Genomic DNA, 24,560 nt, shown 5'->3' with positions numbered 1-24,560 from the left:
GTACATATGGATCTATATATTTATTACTTTTCTTCTAATTCAGCATATCCAATGTACTAGCCTATTTCTCACCCTATATACTGCTCTCAATATATCCTCTAGCTCAACTGTATGACTCATCTCAAACCTCTTTCTACTACTCTTTCAATGCACTACCCTATTTCTCACCCTATACCTCTATCAATGTATCCTCTACCTCCACTCTCTCATTCATCCCAAACCCAATACCACTACTATGTTCCCCAAAATAACCCTTTCTAGGCTCTTCCCTACTCTACCCCTTCTTGCATCATCTCATACCTTCTTTTCTATTCCGATCCCCTAAAACAAGCCTTCCTAAACCCTTCCCTCTGACTCTTCCCCCTCCACCTCCCTTTTACTCATCCCAAGCCTCCTCCTACTGCTATGAGCTCCAAAACATCCCTTCACTATCCTTTTCAATTCAAATAACAGACTAACATGTCTGCCACTCAATTTACTTTCATATTTCAGTATACTAATTTACCACTAATCCTTTATGGGTTCCGGAGTGGTGTGCTACTCGCCGAAAGCGCGCTTCAACACCCCATTGGGGGGTAGCAAGCTCTATATAAATGCAAACCTTTTCCCCTCTTCTATCCCTTCACTATTCTCCTCAATCCAAATAACTGACTAACATATCCACCACTCAAATTACTTTTGTTTTTCACTATACTAATTCACCACTAATCCTTTATGGGTTCCGGAGTAGCATGCTACTCGCCGAAAAAGTGCTTTGACTCCTTGTCAGGGATAGTAAGCGCTATATAAATGCCATTACAATTACAATATCGAGTGAAAAGTTTAAGAAGGATGTGATGAAGGAGTTCCCAGCAGTGTTTAAAAAGGATCTGGGATGTTTGCATGGGTATATGCATAAGATCAGAATGAGGAAATCTGTGCAGCCAGTACGGGACAAAGTGATAAATGTTCCTCTTTCAGTTAGAGCGGACATGAAAAAGGAGTTGGCTATCTTTGAGGAGGGAGGGAGTTATTGAAGAAGTAGAGGGAACACAGTTGTTGGCACCCGTGGTTGCAGCGAGGAAGAGCAATGGTGATTTGCGTCTGTGTGGATTTGAGAGAATTAAATAAAGCTGTGGTGGTAGATAAGTACCCCAATCCTAAGATAGCAGAGATGTTGACGCTATTTGGTAAGGCTAAAGTATTTTTATCCATTGACTTTAAGTCAGCTTACCCCCAGGTGGGGTTGGATGATGATTCAAAAGATTTGACGGCGTTTGTGATGCCCTTTGTGACTTATAGGTACAGGAGGATGCTGTTCGGACGGGTTTCGGCTGCATCTTTTTTTTCAGAGGGCAGTGGCAAAGGTGCTGAAAGGGGTGGAAAACATTAAGGTGTATCAAGAGACATCTTTATATTTGGAGAAGATCTGGAGGATCGTGTTTGGGAAGTGAAGGGAAGTATTGTGGAGGTTGTGAGGGGTCGACCTTACAATTAAGGGAGAGAAATGTGAGTTCAGGCAATCTCACATTGAGTATTTAGGACATGAAATATCAGCGGATAGCCTTAAACCGAAAGCAATTCTAGTGGAAGCTATCAGCAAGTTGGAGCCACCTGCGAGTAAAGAAGAGTTGCAGAAATGTTCAGGCGTGGCGGAATATTACAATAAATTTGTACCGGATTTTGCCGTGAGAATGAGGGAGTTTTTGAAGCAAGGTGTAGACTTTGTCTGGGAACGTAGGTGCGAAAAAGAGTTTGAACTGATAAAGTTGAGACTTGAAAGGGCACCCAATCTCAGGAGTTTTGATCCCAGGGGCAAATCCACGCTCATAACGGATGCCAGTGTGAAGGGCTTAGGAGCTGTGTTAGTGCAAGGTGAAGGTGTAGAAGGGAGGACGATAATGCTTGCATCACACAGTTTGAAAGGAGCTGAAACACTTTACTTCGACATTTGGAGAGAGGCACTGGCTTTTTACTGGGCTATAAGAAAGATGAGGATGTTTCTCTGGAGTCTGGAGTTTACAGTAAAGACCGATCATAAATCGTTGAAGGAGATTTTGCACAAGAAAGGAATAGATGCAGTTTCTAGTAGAAGTAAGTGGGTCGTGGTGCTACAAGAGTACAGGTTTCATGTGGTGTACATTCCAGAAGCTAGGAATGTGGTGGGAGATTCATTGTCCAGATTGGTTGCAGAAAAGGACATTGGTTAAGCAGAACTAACAAATATCTATATTTTTTTTAAACTATTATTATACATGTTTATACAAAGCAATACACATATATAGGTACATATCTATAGTAGAACTAAATGCTTATATACAGAGGGATGAAAAGTGTGGACTGAGAAGGAAGAGTGAGAGAGCAGGGTGTAGGTGGTTGTAGATTTCCATCATATTTAATATTGTATATATATTTGATGTAAAGTTTTAATTGTGGGAGGATATGTTGTTTTAGAGTTACTTTTGTTGTTCCTGTTATAAGCTTTGTTATTTATAGCAGGGAGGTGTGTGGTATCTGCTTAAGCTGAATGCTGAGAGTCATGGAACCTGATGTTATCATTAGACTTTGACTGTTGACATAGAATATTATGCTTTGAAATGAAACTTTAGCCATGATGCACAGCATCAAGGCTGCTGTGCAGTGCATCTAAAAACCACTGGCAAAGCTAATACACCACAAAGGCGAAACCTATTGGCTGTGTCAGTGCTTGTATATAATAGCTTCTGTTACCCTACCTATATGTTGGTTTGGCTAGGAATTTGATATGTGAAATGTTACAGGCTAATGAAAATGTTATGGTTGCTGGCCAAGATGGGAGGGACATGAAAGAAGTAGGAAAGGTTTCAGAATGATCCCTGTGACAGATTGCTAGCCTGAAGGTGGGATATATGAAAAGGGTTTGGTTGGGGTGTATGAAAGCTGACCATGCTGGGCAAAGGACATACAAAAGCTGACTAGGGCGGGAATGAAACCAACAAAGCACATAACACATGCAAACATGCAAACTATGGACATGGGAGTGGCGGGCATCAAATGGATGGGATTTGGAAAGCTGGTCATTATGAGGTTGAAATGTGCACCCGCTGGTCACTTGGGGAGAGGAAGTGAAACGGCTGATTTGGCAGGAGGTATGCAAAAAATTGACCAATCTTGATTTAGAATGTAGAAAAGCTACCCATAAATGGGCATACAGGGGAGGCCCCAGCATCAGATGTTAGGCTGGGCTGGACTTTGTAGAGCTGACATGTCACACATGGGTCACCTTCTGCTTTTCTCTTCCCAGGAGATAAGCTCTTCCAAGCCCCTTCCACAGCAGACTGAGCCATCATGCAACTCTATGGTAATCCACACTTTCAGCAGTGAAACAGGTGAGTGTGAATGTGTGCACCTCAGCATCTGCCTTCAAGGATCAAACTTAGACTTGTCAAACAGAAAGTTACATTGTCTAGAGAAAACAAATGTTCATGGAGTAAGGGCTTTTTGAGAGGGAAGTTAAGGCGGCAAGAATATAGGATTCAAGGAGTTTATACTGCATGGGTGAAACTAGTGTATATAAGGAGAAGCTAATTGAATCAGAATTCAAACGAGGAGCCCTAATTTTTGGATATTATACAATCCATATAGGAGGAAGGAATTGAAAGTAATAAGAAAGGCTAGATCAGGGCATCATTTGACAAATAGCCAAAAGTTATCAGGTTTCTTGTCTCACTGAGAAATGTGAATGCCTTGATTGTTTGAAAGCTGTTTTTAGTAAGTGCATGGGTGTTGTTGGTGTATTCTGCCCAAACGATGAACAGTGCTGCATATGTTTTTAAGGCAGGAGCCTAGAAAAGTGTCTTCCACATCTCCAGCCCCTACCCATGAATTGTTGTACAATTACAAAACTAGGTCTTGTTTGTTTTCCGTCAGTTAGGGCTAGGATAGACAGACTGGCATCTGGTCTATAGTTGCCAGACCAAGGGTGCGTAAGGCCTGGGGAGGGGACCGTCAGTGGTAGCTACTGGAATATGTCCTTGTTCCTTTCAATCTGAACTGGTTGCTCTGTCTCCCACTATAGTTGTAACTGAAAGTGACTCGAACCGTGACGAAGGCCTCCTGATTTCAGACTCCGGTTTTTCTATGATTGCTGCCCTCCTGTTGGATGAGGACTTTGCCAAATGCAGTCTGCCATTCAACACCCAGGACTCGAGCAGGAATGCAGCTGAGAGCAGTCTATCTTTCCACACCCAGGTGCCACAGGTGAACAATGGTGAGAGCTATCTGCCTGTCCATACCAAGGGCCCAGAGGTGAGTGCTGTAGAGAGCTGTCTGCTGGTTAACACCCAGGATCCCTTAAACACCACGGACTGCCCTCAACAAGCTTCCATTGAGGATCCTATTGTAAATGCAGATGGCAGCAACTCATCCATTGTGTTAGTCCAGTCTCCACCCCTCACCCCGGATCTCATCTCTTGGGAAGAACCGATTCCACAACCGGTGACCTTCTTCACAGGGCGGTCAGCTACGCCGGTCCATTTACTGGACTGGTCCATGGACAGTCGCAGCCAGTCCTATTCCAGCTCTGAAGAAGAGGAGGTGGATGGATTTGTTAAGGTTCCGAGACCCAGAAAAGCCTGGACGGAGGACATCAAGGAAGCTGAGAGTGAGACAGATGATGCGGAGGAAAGCTACACTAGCAACTGCTCCAGCCCTTCGGGAAGGTCAGACTGTTTTTCCTTTCATACTCAGCCTTCACTGTGACACATTTCTGTAAATAGTCTCCTGCATATCCAAATGCTTTACATAGTCACTCACTTTTTGGAGGATTTGGTGGGATCCACTGGATCTCAGTCTGTGGCAATCACACCCAGATAACGGATAAGATCCAGTTTCCTCAGTGGAGTCTCACCCATTTGCTTCAATCTGGTACTGATCTGTACAGATCAGTCTTGCCTTTAGGGAGTTCTCTTTACTTCAGTAGACTCACAGTTCATCTTGCTCACCTATGTGGGTGTCACTCTTTTCATAGAATGGCAGGCACAGCTAAAGGATCTCAATTATTTTACAAACTCCTACCTCCTCTCATCTGCTTCCTTCTGGCTTGTTTGACTTGGCACCTGTTACTGCTCACGTGTTAATGTTCACCTCCACTTTCTTTGTTTTTTTTTGTTAGCCGTCGGTCTCTTGTGAAGTGAACCGGGCTGCAAGGCCATTGTCTTGGGTAAATTGCTCTGACGCAATAGTAAGATATTGCATTAAACCACTCCATTTTCCTTTTACCTTAGGAACGTGCTACTCAGAAGTTCGATATTCTATGTTTATAATCAGAAAACATCCAAAACGTACACAAAGTAAATTCCTTTATCGCAGATATTTAGGAGCCTCTGCTATATACTTAAACTGGTTAAAGGCATTTTTTTAAACAGGTCTGTTGTTATGCACCAGTGCTGATGGATTGCTTGGGTAGATTGTAGTAATATGTATATCCGTTGTGACTACTATGCTTAAATACACTAGCTGAAATATTTTCCCAAAAGATTAACACAAAGACAACTGTTGACTTTAATGTTGTCATGGAAATCCATTACCCCCATAATTTTAAGCATGGAATTAAACTTCGAAATAAATGGTGTCTGTTATTTGGGCATGGCATTTTACACAGCTTCTTTCAGAACGTTTTCTGAATAAAGGAGGAGCGAGTGAGTAGAATGTAATGGTTGACACTGAAAGATGATACGTTGTAACTAAATTGTATGAGAGCTTCCAAGAAAACATGCTTACCTAGTAAGACTATCACACACGGAAATATCACCTGACATATATATATATTGTGTCCTAAATATAGTTCACACAAATATTGTTCAATTGCGAGTAATGTTCTATTACTAACTCCAAAGGGGTGATATCTTTATAGATGGTATTTTGGACACAATGGTCATGTGGGACGTTGTTTTGACAACAATATGAACAGTATCTCTCCTATATTTGACTCTCATGGAGCAGTGTCAGACAAACAACAGAATAAACTCTCAGAGAGATGCAGGTCTGTTGTCTAGTGCTTAACTTATACCGGTGTTTGCAGATGGTGGGCACCAGCACTCATTGTTGGCGACTGGGACTTATTTTTCATCATCAGTCTTTGACCCAGTTTAAGAGAGGGAAAGACAGAAAAGAGAAAGGTAGGAACAGAGTAACAAAGAGAGAAAACATGGGTGTAACAGATCCTTCAAGAGAGAGATAAGGAAACGGGAATCATAGCGTGGTGGGAGAAAGAAAAGCGAGGTGACATTTTAACTAGTCAGGTTTGTTTTTCGGTAAGTCTGATATTCGGCAGTGCTGTTGGTGGGTTCCAAAAAAAAATGTCGGCCCCTGTACCTACTTTATATTCTAAATTAACACAGGTTCGTGTTAAGTAGTAGGGGAAGCCGCTCCGGTGGAAGAAGTAGAATATTTAGCAAACTTACAAAGATCACACAGTAGCAGAGAATAAAATAGGCTTCCAAATTGGAAGGAAAGAAGAACTAAGGATTCAAGTGAGATCGAGCTAAAGAATCTAGTCCGAAAACTAGAGGCCACACTTGGAAGATTGAGTGAGATTCTATCAGAAAATCGTAGTGAAATAGAAGGGTTTGCCGAGTATTAATTGTACCTACATATGTCTGCTTAAACACCTAAGAACTCATGATATGTTTAGGAGAAGGGAAACTAGTCTAAGAAATAGAAGGAGAAATGCAAGTGATATTTGTGCAGAAGTGAATTATGCACGAAGTGAGCCTCTAGTCTTAATAATAAATCAAAAGCTAATGACAGTAAATTACTGATACATATGTGACTGTACAGCTGTCTCTGTCGCTCTGCAGGACACAAACATAAAAATGGAAAAATGGGCAATATTCAGAGGAACCGGACTTGCAAACAGCAAACCATATATGTGTATGCTCCCTGCAGCTTGAATTACTGCCATTATAAAAGAGTGCTCTTTCAGCTCTAGCGGCCTTTGGTCAGGCAACACGTAACTTGGCAAAATTTATAGAGAAGTGCCGGAAATGTAGATGACTTGTAGACAACTGCTGTATTTAAACAGGGAAAAATGGCACTATATTAAAATCGCTTATAGAGAGCCCTTGAGTTCCCATATTAGAGACCAGTAGTCCAGCATCTTTCTCCATAGCTCTTGGCTTGCTGAGGTGCTAACTCTGCCTAGCATCAAAGAATGTTGAAGGCCTACTTCTCGGGCTTGATGTCTTTCCCCATCACAAATTATTAATCTCGAGAAATGTAGCGGTTATTTGCTGTGCATAAAAATAGTGGTAGTTGGAAGTATTGGCATTCGGAAAACTATTCTGCTGTGTTTCTAACTCCAAACGCCAACACTTGCTGCCAACACATGCTGCCAACACACATGATATCATGACTTGTAGAAGATGTTGCTTCTTCCTTAAAGGGCTTCTTACTTTTATGTGGTTTCATACTAAACAGGTGTCATTCTATTCTGTATAATCCCAATTACGGCTATTAGTCTCATTGCTTCCACTGGGGATTCTTATTACTGTTCAGACTGTTCAGAGTCTTCATGTATTACTGCTCTTACTTTATTGTGTAGGATGTCACTCCTGCCTGTTGATTATCCCACACGTTTGTAGGGTATAGCACCCCTGATCATTCTCCTTCAAAATGTTGTTTGTCTGAAGGGTCTCTCTGTACACAATGCTTCTTTCTTTTTAAATGATTTAACTCATTTCAGAGCTTAGTCATATCAGAATATTATTACTCCTCATGTGCCTAGCTCAGCCTAGATTGCACTTACTTTGGTTAGATATCATTTTGGTACTTTAATTCCATTTTTATGATGAAATATTTGCTTTCTTTGCAGCTACTCATCGATTCGGTCAGAGTCCGAGTCCTGTGACGTCCAATCGCTTTCTAACGGGACCCTCAAGAATCATGACGCTGCCAAGACGTTGGCCACAAAGCTGTACAACCTGGATGGTTTCAGGAAGTCCGAAGTCGCTCCTCATCTTCAGAAAAAGTAAGGAAATGAGCCCTTCATGCAGCATGGTGGTGGGTCAAGTATTACCGGGAGATGGGTGGTTTGATTTATAAAGGGCATTGGGTATCTAGATTTAGGACAGGATGGCGGATGGGTTAAGACTGCCACTGTCCATGGCAGAAGGGGATGATGTTATTGTTTCTCCATTTATATAGTGCATAATCTGCTACTTTTATGGCATTGTATCCGATTAAGGGGTCCAAAGATGACTTTTGAAATGGTTCTGAGTTTCCCATCGCAGATAGATGTCTAATTCCGTTTGTGGAGATGAGCAATCAGTGGAGCGACAGGGTGCGGCGATAACTTTAACATAATACTTCAGAATAGCTGTTACTTGGGTCACTCGCTAGATGAGTAACTGTTGCAGGAAATATGGGCCCAATTCACAAATCTATTTGCTTATGTTAGTTCATTCGGGCTTGATTTACATGTACAATTGTATCCATTTGCCACCATGGTGTCATATTGTATGGGGTAAATCTGCTCTATGAAGCTAGGTGTGAGTTTGGGGATGCTCAGAATCGTTTTCTTCGCCAATTCCCACCCTTTAAATGGTTGAAGATTTACTACAGTCAAAGACAGGAGTAAATGAGTTTAAAAAAATATTTTGCCATTGGGAAAAAAGAAACGTAAAATGATAATGTACGTTCATGTGTACAGATACGTGTGGAAATGTATTAAAGCAAAAACAGAAATTCATAAATTATTTTTTAGGAATACTTATTGGAAAGCTATAGCAGTTGCAGCTTCCCTGGAGTAGTCCAAGAAACCTTAGTGAATTCGAACTGTAGATGGAAAGCCGCACTACTACAGTATATTTTTGAGAATCGGGTTAACAAATGCAGCTCCCAATAGCAGTCTGGTTCTAGAAACTTTAACCGAGTATGCCAGCTTGTTGCTGAGATACCCAGTACAGTAACATAACTCCTCTTTCCACTCACCTGGTGGTTCTTTACACAAATAATAGCGCACTATTCTGCAATCTTCCCCCACTAGAACAAAGTGAATCTTCTATGTAATAGGGAGTCTCTCTACGTGACCTCTGTGTAGCACCAATATGAAATGTGCGTTATATTCAGTCACTCCATGCACCACTGAATGAAAACTGTTAATGTACCATACTCTCGTGAGAGCTAAACCTGTTTCCTGCTTGTAACGTGTACATGTCTTTCTCTTCTGCACCTGAACTGATTTTCAGCACCGACTTCAGCCGGATGGTAGCTCAAGAGTATCTCGCCTTCTTTGACTTTACTGGAAAGACACTTGACCAGGCCCTGAGGTGAGCTTGTGAGATTTAACAAAATGACTTGTGCCCCTGCCTATGCGTGTGACTCTTGCAGGGACTAATGGTGAGGACATCAGCAGATGACCCATTTGGTTCCAGCCTTTCCTTTCAATGGTGTGTACCATCACATAGGTGTTGCTGCTTGCCAGAAAGTGCATCCCCAGGACTTCTACCTGCAGACTCCTCCGGGTGTTGTTTGCAAATGTACAGAAACTATTTTGTCTTTAGGTTTTCCCAGTTACATCTTAGCACGGAACTAGCCAGTAGTATGGAGTTGTAGTGCTCAAACTGCCCCAAGTGATTGAAGGCAGACCTGTAAACTCGATACAAAAAAGTGTGTTGTATTAAATTTGAATCCTAGCAGGACAGACTCCACCATCTGTACTTCTGGAGTCGGTAAACTGAGTACCATAAAATTGTAACACGAAGAGATGCTTGCCGGCTGCACGGTGCCCAGTCTCTGTTCAATCTCTGCAGACTTTCAGATGCCACACGATAAGCTGATCGGGTATTATATGTGTTAGTATTTATAATGTAATTTTGATGCCGTTGAAGCCTCTATTTGGCTTTTTCCTCATTTAAGAAAGTTTAAAAAAATATTTTTAATCACGAGCTAAATAATACATGGTACAGTGCTGTCAACTCTTGTTTTTCCACAGGCCATCACATTTCACGTCTAGATGTTTGGCATGTTGGGAAAATAACATTTCTCACTACACATGCAGTTTCCAATTGTTTGACTTAACACGTTTTCCTCCTTTCCATACTGTACCACGTAATATAATTATTAATATTATAAATAACGTGACCTGTAACTTATCATATAACTTATAACATAACGGTACATAACAAGAAGCACATAATATCATATACTACTGTAAGATATCGGTCAAGAAAAACAAAGCTTCCTTACTACAGTGCCCTTGTAATTGGCACTCGGCGCTTCCAAGTTACCATCGGGCAGCTTATGTCAAATCCTACAATTACTACTACTAATAACAATGTCGTGAGAACCGCAGCTTTGGGGGTGGATCCACACCTGGGTAGAAGTCCCTTTGCCCCAAAGGAAACGGCAGCCTTTGCGGTGATAGGGAAACTGGACAGGTGCTTCCCATTCCTGCCTCTGAGTTATGCTTACAGGACTGGTGAGTTGCTTAGACGCAGACCTACCTGCAAGAGAACCTCTTGCTCTTACAGGGAAAAGATAAGGTAAGAGGGGTGCCCCTAACTTTTGTAGTAAGTGAACACACAAACCTTTATCATATTTAGTATGTGCTATTCTTTTGCAAGTAATAAGTTAAACAGTTCCCATCAAATGAACAGGCACCTGAGCAGTTACAACATCAGAGTGATTAAAGTCTGCACTCCACACATCCTTACTCAATGAGTCCAACACTCCCTGTTTGCCTCGCGGCTTTATATTATTATTATTATTATTTACCCTGATGCAGAATCATGTGATTCTTCCACAAATCTGTGGACCAGAGATCTTCAATTCATTGTCCTGCCTGACAGCATTCCTGCCTGTCGCAGGTTTCTTTCTCTGACCCTCCCAAATTAGGATCAGTTTTGATACCTTTTCTTCCTACGTATGTGTGTGTACCAAGTTAGGGCTTACCTACTTGGACTCCAGCTCCAAGCTGAAAATAATGCTTTTATTGAAAGCATTGTGGATATATGAGTTTTATACTTGGAGACACGGAAGGTGGAGCTCTTTGCAAAGCTATCCCACGGAGCTCAGAAGTATCCACTGCTAATATTCAGCAAATAAATGGGAAATGTCCCAATAATAATGACATTTCCATCAGCGCTTGAGTTTCAGGCCTAATGCACTTGTGCTTAGTGAACACATGTTAAATATGCCATTCTTTGCATAAACACAGACAGGGTTAATAAGCATCAGCCCAGTAATGCATATTTAACATTTTCGACACATATTACAGAGCTCCGCATGCGACAATAATGATGACAACAATAAAAAATAGTGTTTACAAATACGCTTCCTTACTCGCTTTTTCATGTGTTACTAGTAGACAGTTTCTTAATACTCTGTATTAACTTCCGACGGGTGAGATGCATGGATTCTAACTCAAGACGTGCAGGTCACCCAAGTATGAGCCGCATGCTTTTAACCTGCTGACCCATCTTGCTGAGTGTGGTAGCCATGAAAGGATATAGCATCAGACATTGGTTCACGATTCATGATGAAGATGATCAACACAAAGACCTAGAGTTATATTAAATAATATCAATATTAACATAATGGCAGTAATAAAACCCAGCCAGGCTTCCTTTTCCATACCTGGGTTTTTCCCAAGTCCAAAACACTTGCCAGTTCTAAAAGCAGAGCTGGATTATGATTTCAGAATACTTCCATCAGCAGGCTTCTGGTTACATATCCATGGCTGGATGCATGCCATGCTTAGTGTCACCTAAGGCCGTCATAAACTGCTACCCAGGGACTGAAATGTCAAAGTACAAAAGGATTAGTTTCATGCTTTGACTTGTGGGTTGGAGGTATTGCTCAGAATTCATAAACACTGAATGCAGGGACGAAGCTTCTTAATATCGTAAAATAAAATAGTGAAAACATATGCAGACTTAAAGTTGTAAAAACAAATGGTAGACTTAAGAGCAACCGAACAATCTAGTGAACGGATAAAGGTAAAAACACAAGATTTCATCTGTTCTCTCATATGGATTCTGTTGCTCAAGAATGTCCATACTTTTGGCATTGTCGATCTGTGCTTACTAGCCACCTGTAAAGGTCGAGAGCCAGGGAAATATTCCCCTCAAGATACCAGTCAGTCACACAAGGATATAAAAGCACCCCCCCCCTTTCTACCTATAAGCTCAGCAAGAAAGCAGTGTTTTTTTATATGTGGGTAGGATACTGGGCAGGCGGATGAACATTAGAAGGCTTTTGAAAATCACAGAGTAGGACTATAGTTGGAATGAGGATGTATCTTTTATAGGGTCCTGGAACTCTGAGTAACTTGCTGTATATTTTTTATGACTGATAAAGGGTGTTTTGTTCCTTATAATACATGGTCATCTTACATAACCCTTTTGAATCCTTGCTCTTTTTCTCCTTCGTATGAAAGAGACACTTTGCTTACAAATACTTGGCGTAAATGTAGAATCTGTACTGCAGTAATAAACATGCTAATACGAAACGTTTAATTTTTTCAAAGCATGTTTTACGCAGCTTAAGGTAAGTGAATTTCAAAACAGATTGTGTTTAAAAACACAGTTTGTGTTATTATGCAGATAGATTCCTGCTTCCTTGTGATGCCCCCCTATAGTACAACAAACAAAAATCTAGACCATATAAAAGTCTTTATGTTATGTTATGTTATAACAATTTATATAGCGCAACAGCTGCCCCAACAACGGGGCGTCCCGGCGCTCCTGACAAGGACTAAGCCCTAAAGACACCTTTCAACACAGATTAGACTTTGGGGAAGAGATGGGTCTTAAGGGCCTTCCTGAAAGGCAGATAATCCCTTAGACCACGAATAAATGCTGGGAGAGAATTCCACAGCTCGGCTGCCTTATACCTAAAAGATCTACCGCCTCAGAAGATCGAAGTTGGCGCGTGGGCTCGTAAGGCTGGATCAGGTCTGTTAATATCTGTGGAGAAGCCAGCTTCCATGCCTTGAAGACCACACAAAGTGCCTTGAACTCTATACGTCTTTCCATAGGCAACCAGTGTAGTCTTCGAATTACATCCGAGGCAGAGCTAGATCTACGTAGACCTAGCAACATTCTAGCCGCAGCGGTCTGGATTCTCTGTAACCTGTGGACCTCAACCTTATTGGCCCCCAAATAGAGAGTCGAAGCATAGTCCAGCCGTGACAGGATTGTGGCTTGGATAATCAGCTGTCTAGTAGGGGCATCAAAGAACTTAAAAATAGACTTAAAGCTCCTAAGCAGCCCAAAACATGTGCCAGCCACCTTCTTAGTCTGGGTTTGGTAGTTAAGATTGCTATCTACCCAAACACTGAGGTTTTTCACCACCGTCTTTGGAGGGGGTGCATGTCCAAGGCTCTGGGGCCACCAATCATTACTCCAAAGACCCTGGTCTTTCCCCGTCAGCAGAATTTCCGTTTTCTCAGCGTTTAGCTGCAAACAGTTGATGGTAAGCCAGTCCGGCACTGCTGCCAAATTGGTGCAGAAGCGGGCGGCGTCTAGGCTATTACCCCTAACGGTATTGCTAGACAGGTCTACCACCAACTGTGTATCGTCAGCATAAGAGACAAGGGTCAAACCACGGCTCTTTGCAAGAAGAGCCAGTGGCAGCACGTAGATATTAAAAAGCAAAGGGCTCAAAGATGAGCCCTGAGGTACACCTTGTCTCACCTTGAAAGTCCCAGAGGAAAACGGGGGCACAGAAACCTCGAAAGTCCTATCCTCTAGGAAGGATGCCAGCCAGCGTAAGGCCAAGCCATTGATACCAACCTCCTCTACTCGTTTCAGCAAAATGGCATGGGACACGGTGTCAAATGTGGCCCTCAAGTCTAGCAGGATTAATGCCACAGTGTGCCCATTATCCAAAGATGCCCAAAGATGTTCTGTCACGGCCAACAGTGCTGACTCAGTGCTGTGACCGGGGCGAAAGACATTTTGCGAGGGATCCAAGATGTTATTAGAGGACAGGAAGTTGGAGAGCGTGGCATTGACATATGTCTCCAGAATCTTCGATGCCCAAGGTAGGCGGGAGATAGGCCTATAGTTCTCAGGACGATCTGGATCTAAGTTGGGTTTCTTTATTAGAGGCAGGACTTTGGCTATCTTCCAAGCAGTGGGCAAGATTCCTGTGGTCAGTGAAGCATTTAAGATGTCACACAGAGGGCCCTGAATTGTAGGAAGAAGCTTAAGAAAATGACCTGGCCTAAGCGGATCAAGGGGAGAACCAGATTTTATTTTGAAACCGAGTGCCTCCAGCTGGGCAGTCACGATCAGCGGGAACTTATTCAATGAGCAGGCCGTTGCCTCTACCGAATCAGTAGATTGTATTGACGCGGGAAATTGTTTATAAATCCTTTCCACTTTGGAAATGAAATATGCCGCTAAATCATCGCATTGCTTGTTGGATTAAATAAAAGGCTCCGTAGGAGCTGTCGTTAATGAGGCAACTAAGGAAAATATACATTTAGCCTTATTCCCACTGCCTGCAAGTTGTGACGCATAGAAAGTGGCTCGGACCACCTGGATCCTTTTTTGGTAGTTCTTAATGGCCAAACGATATTTTTCTTTAGCCATCAAGTCGTAGTCCCTTCTCCAAGTGCGTTCAAGTTTTTTGCAGTCCTTTCGCAATACGGCAAGTTCTTCGTTATACCAGGGGCTGTAGCTAGATTTGCGGGATGGTTGCCATTTTTCCGGAATTAGCTCGTCCAAGGGCTGTCTGATCCAGGTAGAAAAGGCAGTATATGCCATGTTAGGGTCCGCATTAGACATGGGGCAGGAGGTCCCCAATTCTTCAGCGTAATTAGCCCAGTCGAGCTTATGCCATGCTCTCTTGCATGTGAGGTGGCAGCAATCCTTAATTCTAGCCCCTTTGATTGACAGATACATCATGATCAAATAATGATCAGTCCAAAGCAATTGCTACAGACAAGAAGTTCAAGTTGGTAAACACTGGGTCTAGAAGATGACCCGCCGTGTGAGTAGAACCTTGCACCAACTGAACCAATTGACAGGCCCAAAGGTCTGCTATAAAATTAGCTATATCGGGATCTTCTATGTTATCTAGGTGGAGATTTAAGTCACCCACAATAGTAAAATTGGCCCACCCAAGTGCCAATCTGTTCACGAGCTCTACACAGGCTGCTCTAAATACGCTCGAGCTCCCTGGTGGTCTGTAGGTCCATGAGGAAGGGGTCGTGGAACCTTGAAACGCGTTGGGCATCTTAATTGAAAAGTGGAACCTTAAGGCAGGCTGCATTTCTGAAAGCCGGATGGCAGAGTGACTTCGAGTGCGCTCCCAAAGCTACAGGGCATTTTGGTGAACATACTTTCTACACGGCGGTCCGGCCGTGGGGAGCTGCACCATCGCCAACTGGGAGAGAATCTGTAACCAGTTGGGCGAGGCTGCCGTACTGAACTGTTCAAAATCGGATCAGCATTTCACTCTACATGCTAATTGAGCCTGCCTGCCTGTGACACAACCTACTATAGGTAATAATGAATGTAATATTACAAACTGTGCATTTGAACTCGTCAAAGGAACACTGTGTCCCAGCATGCATCTTAATAATCATTGTTTTATGCACACGCCCACTGCGGAAAGATATGCAAATGAATAAAAACCTGAAATGCAGGCATGTGAGTTTTAAATGCTGTTGTTTGTTCAGCCCATGAGGAAGGGGTCGTGGAACCCTGAAACGCGTTGGGCATCTTAATTGAAAAGTGGAACATTAAGGCAGGCTGCATATCTGAAAGCCGGATGGCAGAGTGACTTCGAGTGCGCTCCCAAAGCTACAGGGCATTTTGGTGAACATATAGATACATTTGCAACACATTTATATTTTAAAATAAAAATTGAACGTTTCAGCCTGTATAGTTGCTTCTGGACCTTCATTGTGGGAAAAACACATTTGATCCTTTGATCTTCAGATGGTGAAAATACAATGAAGTGGAAAAATACCCCATTCTGAATTACTACTCTGATATAATTTCAAAACTAGTGCTTGAATACCTCCAAGGACCTGCATCAATGTCTCCTTTGATGAAGTTTATCTTGGCTAATTCCTTCTGCCTTATGGTGGGTTTAGGAAAAGAATCCCAATACAGGTGTAATAATTTTCTTGTCTAACTGCAAATCACCTTAGACACGGCTTTTCCTGCATTACTGTACTTGAATATTGTTATCCAGAAGTTAGGAATCATAGGCATTGATGGTCTGGGATGCCAACTGTCCATTATACAGTTTCTCAAGCAATCAGTACCAATTAAGGCCCAATTATAAAAAAGAAATAGGTCGCTCCTGGTAGCAGTAAGGTGGACTGTCTGAGGAAATTTACTGACAAACCACTTTGTCCAGAACCTGGGAGGGTGGAATACCAGTCCTACCATCCTCAGGCACAGTGGCTTGTTTGGGAGTTTCCTGACAGACCAGACCGTTCTCCTATTATGTTTTGAAGTTCCACTTGGAGTTTTGCAGGTACGTCTGGGGCCTGTAAACAACACTGTGCTGAGTTCTCTTTCCTCCACCCTCAGGTCACTTCTGAAGGTCCTGGTGCTGACCGGAGAGACTCAAGAGAGAGAACGTGTTCTGCAGCAGTTCTCCCATCGGTACTACCTCTGCAATCCGGAGGTCTTCAGTTCAGCAGGTGAGCGCATGTATGACAGGATCTATTTGAGATGCTTTCTTGGCTGATCACCTTGACCAAACCTTCCTTAACTTCCCTTATGCTCCTCCCAGAACAGTAGCCTTCCCTTCTACTGTTCCCAGAACAGTAGCCTGTGGCCTGCCCTTTTTCTATACCTGTGTGTCCTGCTTTTTCTATCCCAATTGAGTCTCTCAGGATTTCTCATTCTATGATCCCAGTCCCCTTTTCCACCTCATAAATCCCTTTCCTATGTTTCAGCTCCCCCTTTGTTGTAGCTTTGAGCTCTTCTCTTCTTTCCTCAAGGGCCCCTTACCCTAGGGACCCAGCCCTATTTCCTGTCTAGTAGTCTCTTGTTCTATGTGATTCACTTTTCCTAATGATCTATGCTGATCTACCCCTGAAGCAAGGAGACTCTGTCCCAGTAGAAATAAATCTATAATTTACCATCTTTGCATGAGTGAACAAATTACCTGCCTTAAAAGGTTTTCCATGAATTTCTCCTCTTTAAAAAGAGTTTCACAGTAGCCCCTCTATAAAGGGAGTTTATCTGTTGTCACTCTTAAAATTCCTTGAAAGACAGGCACCCTATGTGTTGCTCGTCCCTGACAGACGTTAAATGCTGACTTATTCTCTAGTGCCGTGGGCCACCTGCTTTTATTTGCCAAGCGAATCGCCAAGACTGCAGACATAATTAGGTTATGCTGCCTCAAAAATATTTATATTTGAGGTTATGTGAAGCACTGTTTACCACTGATAGCAGATTCATAACACTGTTTTGTAGATGAGGCAGGTATTGCAAGTGAATCAATGAGGAGGAAGGATAAGACCAAGTACGTAAATGGTGGCAATTGTCCAATGTATCCACGGGTATCCTGGTGCAATCATGTTGAACATTAGGCTGACTGCCTCTGTTTTCTTTATGCACTAAGATGAATGTTGCACTCTTTGTATAAAATTACAAAAGCATATGTTTCCCTTATGCCAGCCGTGGCGGCAGGATCCACAATAATACTTTCAAAAGGTCCACAATCCTATAGGAAAGGAGGGTGGCACACCAATATTCACCACAAGTAATTTATTGGCGCAAAAAGAAGAACAACGCGTTTGAGCCGAAACAGCCATTGTCAGGTTCAAACTTCCGCTATCACCCGTACCATTAAATACGTCATCATACACATAACAAACATACTGCGTGACATGATCAAATACGATCTTTTCGTAAAATGAATTAATCAATTTGAAAACGATTCATTATCTACATACATAATTTTAAACCAAGGAAGAAAAGATTATTTAAACCAATCACTAGTGTGCATCTACCGTGATTTCAATTCATTAGCGATCCATGAAACGTATTATGTCCCACCCTCTTCCCATACCGAGGATCTCCGGCTGAGTGAGGGACATAGAAGACAGCCGCATACCGCATGCTGTAATAAGCCAGCTTGGAGAATGCAGTATAAAATATATACATCGTAATTCCTTATATAAATATTAACATTATACTAATTGCAATAATATTAATATGCTACATTTATAGATTCATAAATTCATCAAACTAATATGTCAATTCATTGGGTGGCATGGACACACAAACTAATCATATGCACAACTTAATAAATTAATATCAGACATAATGTTGGACACAGTCCTAACTTAACAAGTGTGTGTTTTCCCTATATAGAGTCCATCCGGCAATTACATAAGGGGCAGTGGAGTATGGAAAATCGTGTATCCACGTCATTCTGCAGCAATAAGAGATGTTTCATTAGCTGTTATTCAATAGATATGGCATGGATAGAGCGGTGGTGTAAATATCGTGCAAAATAGTGATTGTGATAAAACCCAAATGCAAAAGGAAAGAGTGTACTGAGAATAGATCCTCTCAGCGGGGTGGCCTTAGAGAATAATGGTGAGCTCCATCTTAGATATCCACGAACTTGAGCACGATTTGAAAGTCACAACAAACGATAACCTAGGCAATACCCTTATTAATTTGGGTTTGACAGTTGCCTCTTCCTGCAAAAGTGGTATGAAAATCAAATTACGCTTTAATCCAAACATCCTGCATGACAACACCGAGGCTTTCCATTCTGTTATGATCCAGGAACTGGTACGCTTAAGAAATCACCAAAACTATAAAATCAAGGATAATCTTATGAAAAATCAACGAACAGCATTAAATAGGCTATTACAAGATTTCACAATAATAATAAAACCCTCAGACAAAGGGGGAAATGTTGTTTTACTGGAAGCTGAGGACTACAAATCGGAAGCCATGCGGCAACTTGTGGATGAAAGCTGCTATGGATCTGTAACGAGGCAAACATATGAAAACATAATTATGAGATATAAGGAAATGTTGCATAACTGGTGGAGTGCAAATTTAATTGATGATGACGAACTCAAATTTTAGAGAAATGACAATCCTCGTGTCCCTTGTTTATACCTTTTACCAAAGGTTCATAAACATGCAACAAAACCCCCAGGGAGACCGATCGTCTCTTCCAACGGGGGATTACTTGAGAACACCTCCATTTTGCTGGATCACTTTCTGGCACCTTACGTTAGAGATCTACGATCATATTGCCAGGACAGCACAGATTTTCTGAAAAGGATCCATGATATCAAATTGGAAAAAAGCTTTTGTTAATTACATTGGACGTATGTTCTTTATATATGTGTATAAATCAAGAGCAAGGTGTTGATGCATGTCTATATTATCTACAGAAGAGACCAATTGGCCTCCATGACCATACGATCATGCTTAAATTGATAATGTCCTATTGTTTAAATGAAAATATTTTTCTATTTGACAAAATACTGTATCGCCAAAAGTCTGGGACTGGCATGGGCACCTACTTTGCCCCCAGCATGGCAAATTTGTTTCTAGGCTGGTGGGAGGAGCAGGTGGTCTGGACTGATGTCAATGAAATGTTTACAAATCAGATACCATTATGGCTGAGGTATATAGATGACCTCTTCATCATCTGGGATGGTGATGAGGAATCAGCTTTGAGGTTTATTGAATGTCTTTCATCCAACAACCTTAATCTCCGTTTCACACACAAAATCAGCCTAAAAGAGTGTGACTTCCTTGATATCCATGTCACAGTGCAAGATAATACATTTATGAAAAATGTATTCAGGAAGGAGACTGCAGGTAACAGTGCATTACACGCACGCAGTCATCATCCCACTTCTCTCCTTAACAACATTCCCTAAGGCGAGTTGCTGCGGGCTTGCAGGAACTGCAGTACAGACAGTGGCTTCATGTTAAAAAGTGTGACTTCATGTTAAAAAGGTTCAAACACAAGTGATATTCTAACAAAATTTTACCCCAAGCCAAAAATAAGTTGTGTAATGTCAAACAGGCTGATGTTCTGTTCAACAGAAATAGAATATTCCCGGATAAGAAAGCTGTGGTGACACCTAGAATGGTAACCACCTATAATGATCGATCTGGTAGACTCAAATCGATCATGAAAAAACATTGGGGGCTCATTCAAGCGGATCCTGTCATTGAAAGCGACATTGGCTGTTCACCAACCATAACTTATAAGAGACCAAGTTCGCTTCGTGACAAATTGGTCAATAGCTATTTTCAAACTGAACCCAATACGAATTGGCTACAATCTAACAAGGGATTTCACAAGTGCTTTGCCTGTAAAGCATGCAAAAACAGTGAAAATCGCAAAACCTATAAAACTGCCAGTGGTATGGATACAATCATCTCTAAATGTATTACCTGCACCACCGACCACGTGTTTTATGCCTTAGAATTTACCTGTGGTCTCCGCTACATAGGGAGTACAAAATTGCCCGTTAAGAAACGGATACTTGAACATCAGAGGGACATAGCCAATCTAGATTTTAATTATCCTGTGGCCAGACATTTCGATCATGTCCACGACAGCAATAACAAACTGCTCAAATATATGGGACTAGATAGGGTATACAAACAGATCAGGGGTGGTGACAGAGAAAAGCGGCTGCAGACTCTCAAATCCAGGTACATCTTTGATCTAAATACGAGGATGCCATTTGGGCTAAACAGAGAAGAGGAATTGGCAACCCATATTGGGGTGTGATTACCCCCTGGATGTTGGGACATTTTGTCGTTAATACTTACTGTATATATTTCGATTCACAGTTTCCCTTGCCAAATTTTTATTATATTTTTTAATTTACTCCTTCTCCTTAATAAAACTACTATATATTTCTTCACTCACTCTCAGGTATGTGGGGCAGGACCTTGGTTAATTGTTCTGGATGAAATTCCTTTTCCAGTAACCTACGTGGGCACTTCCCATATGACATTCAGTTACACTTCTGCAATTTCCCCTTGACTTTTGCCCATAGTTACTGCAGTGAGATAAATTAGGATTATCTCTATTTCAAGAGTAATCCTCCATTATTCTCTAAGGACACCCCGCTGAGAGCATCTATTCCCAGTACACTCGTTTCTTTTGCATTTGGGTTTTATCACAATCACTAATTTGAACGATATTTACATCACTGCTATATCCATGCCATATCTATTGAATAACAGCTAATGAAACATCTCTTATTGCTGCAGAATTAGGTGCATACACTATTTCCCATACTCCATTGCCCCTTATGTAATTGCCGGATGGCCTTTATATAGGGGAAACACATACTTGTTTAGTTAGGACTGTGTCCAACATTATGTCTGATATTAATTTATTAAGTTGTGCGTATGATTATTTTGTGTGTCCGCGCCACCCAATAAATTGACATAATAGTTTGATGAATTTATGAATCTATACATTTAGCATATTAATATTATTGCAATTAGTATAATGTTAATATTTATATCCGGATTTGGGATGTTTATATTTTATACTACATTCTACAAGCTGGCTTATTACAGCATGCGATATGCGGCTGTCTTCTATGTCCATCACTCAGCCAGAGATCCTCGGTATAGTAAGAGGGTGGGACATAATACATTCCGTGGATTGCTAATGAATTGAGATCACGGTAGATGCACACTAGTGATTAGTTTAAATAATCGTTTCTTCCTTGGTTTAAAATTATGTATGTAGATAAAGAATCGTTTTCAAATTGATGAATTTTTTTACAAAAACATCGTATTTGATCATGTCACGCAGTATGTTTATGTCTATGATGACGTATTTAATGGTAGGGGCGATAGCGGAAGTTTGAACTTGACAAAGGCCGTTTCGGCTGTAACGCATTGTTCTTCTTTTTGCTCCAATAAATTACTTGTGGTGAATATTGGTGTGCCGCCCTCCTTTCCTATCGGATTGTGGACCTATAGATACATAGATAGTTATGACATTGCTGCCCATCAGTGAGGTTGATTGTGGTATATGGATCTCACCCACTGACATCAGAAGAACTAAGCTGTTGGAGGCACTGTTACACTACCAGGGACCATTATATGGAGTTTACCTACAAGTGACAGTGGATCACAATAGTAGATCAACCCAATGAAGGTAATGTTAAGGCACCCAAAAGTATTATATGAAGTCTACCCAGGAGCAAAATTGGTGGGACCCCTTGGAAGTGTTGCTAAACCACCAAGGGGCATTTGAAGGATTCTTCCCAGGAGCGACAGAAAAGCAGCCAATTGGAAGTATGGTTAAACCATCAGTGTGTATTATATGGAGTTTACACAGAAGTAACAAAGGAGGAATCCATTGGAAGCACTGTTAAACCTACACAGTGTATTATCAAGAGTTTACCCAGGAGTGACAGAGGAGCTATCCTTTGGAGGTGCAGGTAAACCATCATTGTACATTATATGAAGGTTAGTCAGGAATGACGGAGAAATCAATTGGAGGCACTTCTAGACCATCATGCCGCATTGTAGGGAGTTTACCCAAGGGCGACAGAGTAGTAACCCATTGTAGGCACTGTTAAACCACTAAGGAGTATTACAGGGAGTCTTATCAGAGAGATAGGAGCAAAAGACGAGCAACCCATTGGAGACGCTGGTAAAACACACTGGAATCTTATATGGAGTCTACCCAGGTGGTATAGAGGAGCAACCCTTTGGAAGCCATGTGAGCACCAAGCCGTATTATATGGAGTCTGCTTGGATCGACAGAGGAGCGACTCTGAGGCATTGTTAAACCCCAGAGGGGTATTATGTAACATGGGGAAGGTGCCACAGAAAAATATCCTTAAACTGCCACAATTTACCTGGTAGTAGAGGATTAAATAAGTGGAGGAAAAAATTAGTGGAAGGCGGGAGGAAGACCTAGAAGGTAGACAGGAAGAGCAGTCTTCCATCAATCTCTGCTCATGCCTCAAAGAAGTTAACAGTTGGATGAGCTACTCTCACCTCAAGCTCAATGGCGACAAAACAGAGCTTATGCTGCTGGGTAATCAAGCTAGCTTTAATCCCAGCAAATCATGGCCAACATGTATGGGGCCTGCACCATTACCAAAACAGGAGATAAAAAGTTTGGGCATATGGCTCGACCATGATCTCACTTTTAAAACACAAGCTAGGAAAACGGCGGCCACCTGCTATGGTATACTCCGCACCTTACGGAAAGTACTCCCTCTCCTGCCCACCCATTCAAGAAAGCTTGTGGTCCAGGCACTTGTCCTATCCAGGCTGGACTATGGCAATGCCCTTTATCTGGGCGCACCGAGAGCAGTGATTTCAAAACTTCAGATCGTCCAAAACTCAGCCGCTAGACTGCTCACTGACACCAATAGCCGCAGCTCAGCCAAGCCTGCCCTGGACGCACTACACTGGCTGACAATACAAGAGAGGATCCACTTCAAGACCCTCTGTATCGCGCATAAAACCCTTCACAATAAAGGCCCTCCCGCCATCAAAAACCTACTGAAACCCTATAAAGCCTCAAGGAATCTCCGCTCAGACCAACTTCATCTAGCGGTGGTCCCCAGAATCAGAAGGGCTCGAGCAGGAGGCCGCCTCCTCTCTTACAATGCCCCGAAACTTTGGAACACTCTTCCCCTCTCACTTCGTAGGGAAGCCAACCATCTGTCATTTAGGAAACAACTTAAAACCTGGCTATATCCATAATTCCACCTCCTTCTTGACTCGCACTCCGCAGCGCTGGGATGCCTCCGGGTAGCCATGCGCTATATAAGCACATCTTCATTCATTCATTCATGTTGAACTCCACTGGAGGAAGAACTCTGTGTAGTTTGAGCAGAAGAAAGGGGTGGGGGGTAGGAAAAGAAAGGCAGGTAGGGAATGACAAATAGAGAGAAAATTAGACTAAAGGAGTGAATTTGATGGAAAAAGAGAGAGGATAGGGAAATGGAGAAAAACAAAAGAAGAAGATAAAGACCAGAAAGAGGGGCGAAAAAAGTAAACAAATTTAAACAAGCATTGGCATAGCCAATAGGTCTCGCTTTTGGGACCTTATTAGTATTTAGTTATGCAGCACAATATTCTTGGTGCAACAACATCAACTGTTGCATGGCTAAACACTTATAAGGTCCAAAAGGCGAGTCCTATTGGCTATGCCAATGCTTGCAGCTCTTCAGAGCGCTGGGTCCCTGGTGAGAGTTGTGGAAGTAGGGTGGGGCAACAGGCACAGGGGACTTTGGTTCCCAACAAAAGTAAGATATGATGCAAGAGTGAGTCCAGGAGAAGAGCACGTGCAGCCCTTTCACCCAGGTCAGGTGACTAGAGCCGACAAATAATTCAGAGTGACTAGTAGAAAGAAATGCACCATTAACTGCACGATGGAAGGTAAAATACAATACTAGTAACTGAAAAACCAAAGCTTCTGCCGTTTCAAGCAAAATATGTTAAACTCTAACCCTGTCACCAGCCTTACCCCATTAATATTGCTGTTTCATGGCAGACAATGTTTAAAACACGAAAACGACAATTTCCAGTCTAATTGCAACATAAACCAAAGGCTGTGACTGAAAGCCTGCTGGCTGGTCTACA

At 42.0% G+C, this 24,560-nt stretch overlaps 1 protein-coding gene across 1 annotated transcript in view; it reads left to right on the top strand.

The window, feature by feature from the left end:
* LOC146784284 (uncharacterized) overlaps positions 1-24,560 on the top strand; it is a 356,736-nt gene that overhangs the window by 209,599 nt on the left and 122,577 nt on the right. Inside the window, exons 3-7 of the mRNA XM_085635400.1 lie at positions 3,263-3,347; positions 4,037-4,679; positions 7,832-7,987; positions 9,207-9,287; positions 16,515-16,627. Of these exons, the coding sequence (XP_085491526.1) occupies positions 3,263-3,347; positions 4,037-4,679; positions 7,832-7,987; positions 9,207-9,287; positions 16,515-16,627 (1,078 nt within the window). The remainder of the gene's footprint in view (positions 1-3,262; positions 3,348-4,036; positions 4,680-7,831; positions 7,988-9,206; positions 9,288-16,514; positions 16,628-24,560) is intronic.

The sequence above is a fragment of the Triturus cristatus genome, chromosome 11 (assembly GCF_964204655.1).
Source record: "Triturus cristatus chromosome 11, aTriCri1.1, whole genome shotgun sequence".
NCBI classification, from domain to species: Eukaryota; Metazoa; Chordata; class Amphibia; order Caudata; family Salamandridae; genus Triturus; species Triturus cristatus.
Note: the sequence above shows the minus strand (reverse complement) of the source record. Positions and strands in the feature narration are given on the sequence as shown.